The 6,285-nt window shown below is 36.0% G+C and overlaps 1 protein-coding gene across 1 annotated transcript; it reads left to right on the top strand.

Moving 5' to 3' along the window:
* Positions 1–315: 315 nt before the first annotated feature.
* Positions 316–3,387, top strand: LOC143543585 (cytochrome c-type biogenesis protein CcmE homolog, mitochondrial-like). Its single transcript, XM_077035872.1, has 2 exons — positions 316–810; positions 2,846–3,387. Exons 1-2 carry the CDS (start codon positions 371–373, stop codon positions 3,147–3,149), a joined length of 744 nt encoding a protein of 247 aa, XP_076891987.1. The 5' UTR covers positions 316–370; the 3' UTR covers positions 3,150–3,387.
* The last annotated feature ends 2,898 nt before the right edge of the window (positions 3,388–6,285 follow it).

Raw genomic sequence — 6,285 nt, 5'->3', positions numbered from 1 at the left:
GTGGTTTCCAGCGAATTCCAGCCAATTTCCTGCCAAAATATGTTTGTGTGTGTATAAAACTGAAAATTACATATAAAAATGTGTGTGTATGTATAAAACTGAAATATATACATTAAAGTCTGATCTGATTAATCCCAATTAATCTCGACTAATCCCGATTAATCGCTAGTCCCCACCCCACCGCCCGACCACTGGCTAACGATTTTTGCAACACTGCCCTCAACTAAAAAAACGAAAGATCGAGAAAACAAAAGAAGAGTCAATATTCACGGATCCATTCGCACCCATTTCTCATTTTCTCTTCATCTTTCTCGATCCCATTATTAAACCCTAAAAATCTCAAATCTCAATTCAATTCAATTCAATTCCAATGGCATCTCGATTCACCACCAGATTCATCCACCATCTCATCCGTAACCACCAGCCACTCACACCACTCTCATCACCAATACGCCACACGTATCACACTGCATCCATCCGCTCATTCTCCACAACCAGACGCCACCCGCCACGTCACCAAAAGCTCGACATAGCCGCACGCGCACGCCAAATGCAAACCAGACGGTTATGGACATACGCCATATCGTTCAGCTGTATAGCTGGGTTCATTATAATAGTGCTTAATCAGTTTGAAGACCAGCTGGTGTTTTATGTCACGCCGACTGATGCCTTGGCCAAGTATAAAGAGAATCCGAGTAAGAATAAGTTTCGGTTGGGTGGATTGGTGTTGGAAGGGAGTGTGGCCCATCCGGCGAGTTCGCATGAGATGGAGTTTGTTGTAACGGATTTGATTACGGATGTGTTGGTTAGGTATGGTTGTTGGGGTGTTGTTCGGTGCGGGTTTGGACTGAAACCAAACCGAATTCGAAACCGTTTCGGTTTTCAGTTTTTGCCATTTGAGCTTGAGTTTTTTAGGCTGAAAATAATGAATTTAGACAAAAAAACAAAAACTTTGGGTTTGGGTTATTTGGTTTCGGGGTTTCGGTTTTTTTGCTATTTGAGCTTGAATATGTTAGGCCGATAATGATTCTAATGATTTAGACCGAAAACCAGAATTTGTGTCACATCCTCTTGTAATAGGAAAAAAACACCAACCGAATTTGAAACCGTTCGGTTTTGGCTTTATCGGTTTTTAATTTTTGCTATTTGTGCTTGAATATTTTAGGCTGAAAATAATGAATTTAGACCAAAAACCAAAACTTTGGGTTTGGCTTTTTTGCTTTGGTTTCGGGGTTTTCGGTTTTTGCATTTGAGCTTGAATATGTTAGGCCGATAATGAATTTAGACTGAAAACCAGAATTTCGGTTTTTGGATTTTTGAAATCATTCGGTTTCGGTTAACTTCGGTTTTTGGATTTTTGAAATCATTCGGTTTCGGTTAACTTCGGTTTTTAGATTTTCGAAACCATTGTAGGGTGTGCGTGGTATGGTTCGATTCGGGTTTGGACTGAAACTAAACTGAAAACCAAAACTTCGGTTTAGTAATGGTTTAGACTGAAAACCAAAACTTCGGTTTAGTAATGGTTTAGACTGAAAACCAAAACTTCGGTTTAATAATGGTTTAGACCGAAAAACTAAACTTCGGTTTAATAATGACCGAAAACCAAAACTTTGGTTTTTGGATTTTCGAAACCAGAACTTCGTTTTGTTTTATTTTGTTTTGGGTTTTTCGGTTTTTGCTATTTGAGCTTGAATATTTTAGGCCGAAAATAATGAATATTAGACCAGAAACCAAAACTTTGGTTCAGTGCGGTTTTCGACTGAAATTAAACTGAAAACCAAAACTTCGGTATAATAATGGTTTAGACTGAAAACCAAAACTTCGGTTTAATAATGGTTTAAACCGAAAACCAAAACTTCGGTTTTTGGATTTTTGAAACTATACGGTTTTCGTTTTGTTTTGGGTTTTTTGGTTTTTGCTATCTGAGTTTGAATATTTTAGGCTGAAAATAATGAATATTAGACTGGAAACCAAAACTGTAGTTTGGTGCGGTTTTGGACTGAAATCAAACTGAAAACCAAAATTCGGGTTTTGGATTTTTAAAATTGTTCGGTTTCAGTTTTTTCGGTTTTTGCCATTTGAGCTTGGTGTGGTTTTGGACTAAAACAAAACCATAAACCAAAACTTCGGTTTCAGTTTTCGGTTTGGTTTTGGTTTAGTAACGGTTTTTTTCGGTTTTTGCCATTTGAGCCTGAAAATTTTAGCCTGATAAAAAATTAAACCGAAAATCATGACTTCGGTTTCTGTTTTGGGTTCAGTGTTTATTACATGCAAAACCAAAACAGAACTAAAAGTTCGTTTTTTACAAAAACATTAAGCCAAACCGTCGGTTTTTGTTCCGGTTTGGGGTTTCCGGTATTTTCGGTTCCGAATCGGTTTTTTCGGTTTCTTGCACACCCTAGGCATGGGTAGGGGTGTGTGTGGTGCGATTTTGGACTAAAACCAAAACTTGGGTTTTTAGATCCTCGAAACGTTCGCTTTCTGTTTTTTTTTTTTCGTTTTGGCCATTTGAGCTTGAATATTTTAGGCTGAAAAGAAAGCTGGTTGAAAGTATTGAATTTAGGTATAAATAATCTGTTAATTGTTAATTGCTAACTAATAGACTATTATACATTTGGCCAAAAGTAATTGGGTTACACATTTACTAATTTCTTATAAATGACTTAAAATATAGTAAAAAAATAATCTAGAAATTCGGTTCGGTTTTTTTTGGTTTTTATTACATGCAAAACCATAACCGAACCTTTAGTTCGGTTTTTACAAAAACATAAAACCAAACCGTGGGGTTTTTGTTTCTGTTGTTTCGATTTCTGATCGGTTTTCTTGGTTTCTTGCACACCTCTAGGTACGAGGGACAAGTTCCGGATTTGTTTAGGGAGGGGCATTCGGTTGTGGTCGAGGGATTCGTGAAACCGATAACAGAACAAATTAAGAATGAGGCAAGTGAGAAGAGTGTGTCGGCGAAGGCGAGGAGTGTGGATTGTTATTTTTCAGCCAGTGAGGTGTTGGCGAAGCATGACGAGAAGTATATGCCTGCAGAAGTGGCAAACGCGATTGAGAAGAATAAGAAGTTGCTTGCGGAAGAAGGCGTGGAGCAGAGTGAGGCGGCGGGTTCCGACGGCGTAAGGTATGTGTTGCAGTGTTGTTAACTTGTTACTACTGGTTTTATATATTGATAGAGATATACAGGGTTTTGGGATTAGTTATTGTTGTAGATTTGATGAGGTTTACTGGTATTGGTTCGGGCATGGGTATATGTCTGCGATTGGATTTTGATGATTTGATTAAGCTGTTAAATAAGAAACAATTTTGAAAGTGTGTATTGTTAACATGAGTTAACTTTCTTGAAAATGTTTTGATTATTTTGATGTGATTATATTATAAACTGATTAATATTTGAAATTTTTTAACAATGCCAAACTTATATGGATGACGACCGATGGTCCAAGCACTATTGTTGGTATTAGGAAATTAGCGTTTAGATGCTTTAATTATCCGCAATAGAAGGTTATATCTAGTGTGCATAGTTCAGTTCGGTTATTAGCATTATACCCAACTGAATCAATCGGCTATCGGTTATGTTCGGTTAATAATCTATAAAACTTGGGCTAAAATTTTGCTAATAAACACATGAAATGAATGCTTAAATACATGAAATGAAGGAATAACTACATGAAATGAAAGTATAAATATATGAAATTGAGATATTAGTACAAGAAATGGAGATATAAATACATGAAAATGATAGTATTAAACAATGAAGAGTTCGGTTCGGTTAATTTCGGTTAATTCGGTTTTTCGGTTCGGTTTAATCGGTTTTCGGTTAACGTTTCGGTTATTGCTCACTCCTAGATCTAGCTAGAAAAGTAGGAAATAGGAATGTTACAACATCAAATAGGTATATTATTAAGGGTTGATGGACTTGATCATGTGCATTTGAGAGGTGATGTATGCAGAGGTGAGCATTGAGCAATGGGTCAAACCTGGACTGGCTCGGCCCAAACTGGTCTCGGTCGAGATCGAGTACTATGAGAAAGAGCGCCAATGAACACATTATATTAGGATGGGTCGGGCAACTCTTTTTTGGCTTGGTCGGGTTGGATTGTAAAGTGGTTATAAACCGACCCAACAAGTGGATTTTGAGCTTTATTTTTTTAACCGATCAGTCAATTTGATATTTGCTTAAAAAAAGTATTTTTTATTTTTATTTTTTTAGAACACTAGAGATCACAAGAAGTTTAAAACAGAGAGTAAGATTATGTGCTCATGTTATTCTCAGCTTTTATTTTCTCTTAATAAGAGAGCATTCAACCCTGTTTACCTAGGGATGGGATTTTTGCGACCGATTACCGGTACTATAACCATAGCAATCCTGACAGACCCAAATGGTAACTGTACCGATATGTGTTCTCCATGATTTCGATATTGGTATTTTGCAGTGTTAGGATCAGTATTTACCTGTAATGCTGTATGCAGTACCGGAATTGATTATTCGTACCAGCAATATCGAATACATTGCATGAAATTAGTATAGGTTTTTTTGTATGGTCAATTTCCCATAATACTGTCTTTATTCGGTTTGTATCTATGTGAATACAGTCTCATCTATAAATCAGTTCCAAGTTATCTAAAATGCTGCGTTGCTCATTTCTTAATCGGTTCATGTGTGTAAATTCTTGATTGTTCAGTCTCAGTACGTCATCTTCATAGTTCTAGGGATGAGATCGGTATTGGTACCGGAGCGAACTGGTACCATACTGCATGGCACCAAAATTGAAATTGACGTCAACTCTCAATCGAATATTGTACAGATGACGATCAGTTGGTACTTGTATATTAATATCAGTACTTTTATCATTTTTGTACCACAGCGACACAGAAAGTTGATACATGTTTAACTTATATATATGACAATAACAAACCAAGAACTATTATTATCTATGGCAATGCTGTTATCATCTAAGGCATCATCTATCAGTGGGTTTAAAGTTAATCATGCCTTTACGCAACCCTCATGGCACGACGGTGTCCAAGTACCTGTAGTCAAGTGACGGTGTCGGTTTACTTAAACAAGCTAAAAATTTGTTTTATTTCTCTATGCAATATATTCCAATATAATGTAATGATGGAAGAATTAGTGTACTCACCAAAAATTGAAATTCAACTCAACTAGAATAGTGTTTATTAAGCTTGGTCGTACCGATTCTTGGCGTATCTGCCTTAGTTTTGGGTTTGCAAAACTTGCATCTTTCATTAGAACAAATAGAAATTTATGAGATATCACGATAACATCTTGAATTGATTTAAAGACGAACAATGCGAGATCTTAGGAAACTTGGTACTAATTTACGGATGAGAATCCCATGACTACATAGTTCTGCTTCCGACATCTTCATGGGTTCTCATATCTCGATGCGCCATAACACTATGATCTTCATCGATTCTCAATTCGTCATCGTCATCCAAAACATGAAATCGACTCAAATCAGAACTGTTCATCGGATTTTGGTCCCCCACCGTGTAGCTCAGTTGGTTAAGGGGGGATGTAAGACTTGAAGCCATCTTCAAGGATTTGGTATTGTGGTTTTGTGATAACAATGCATTTAAGTTGATTTGTTTACTCTGGATTTCTTTGGGTTTTTCTTAGTTATGGGCCGAACCAGAACACAACCAAATTGCTAAATTATCGAAGAATGAGGACCAACCCACACATAGTAATCTTGGGCTGTTATGGTCAAATATGGGCCGGTTTCTTATTTTCTTTTAGGTCCGTTTGTGTGATGCTTACTTGAAGATCTAGAATTCTAGTTCTAAATGCTTGGTTGAAAATCATAAAACTACTATTCTTATTATTATGAAAATTACACAGAAGTGACTAAACTTAAACTTTTATATATGGGAAATGAAAATATTAGAAATTGATATTAAGTTCTTACATATAAAAAAAGAATATATTTTTTTATCACCAGATAATGACAATAAGTCTGTAAAAAAACATTTCTTCTAGTTGTGTTTTGGGCTATCAAAAATTATATATTACCATTTTCGAGCCCAAAAAAATTACTTAAAATATATAGGCTATATATATGAAAATATATGACTGTTTAGAGAAAATACGAGGTGCCGAACCCCTCCTCGCCCCTATTAAATTCCGCCCATGTTTCACCAACATTTCTATATGATTATTTATAGTAGATTACAGTTTCTAGACTAGTAAAGATACATTAAAAAAAATAATAGCTACTGAATTATATAGTGTACAACCAAAGACATAACTATTATAAA

Source organism: Bidens hawaiensis, unplaced genomic scaffold (assembly GCF_021521415.1).
Source record: "Bidens hawaiensis isolate Kalapana, Puna unplaced genomic scaffold, B.hawaiensis_p1.1 tig00013187_1, whole genome shotgun sequence".
NCBI classification, from domain to species: Eukaryota; Viridiplantae; Streptophyta; class Magnoliopsida; order Asterales; family Asteraceae; genus Bidens; species Bidens hawaiensis.
This window is presented reverse-complemented; position numbering and strand designations above follow the sequence as displayed.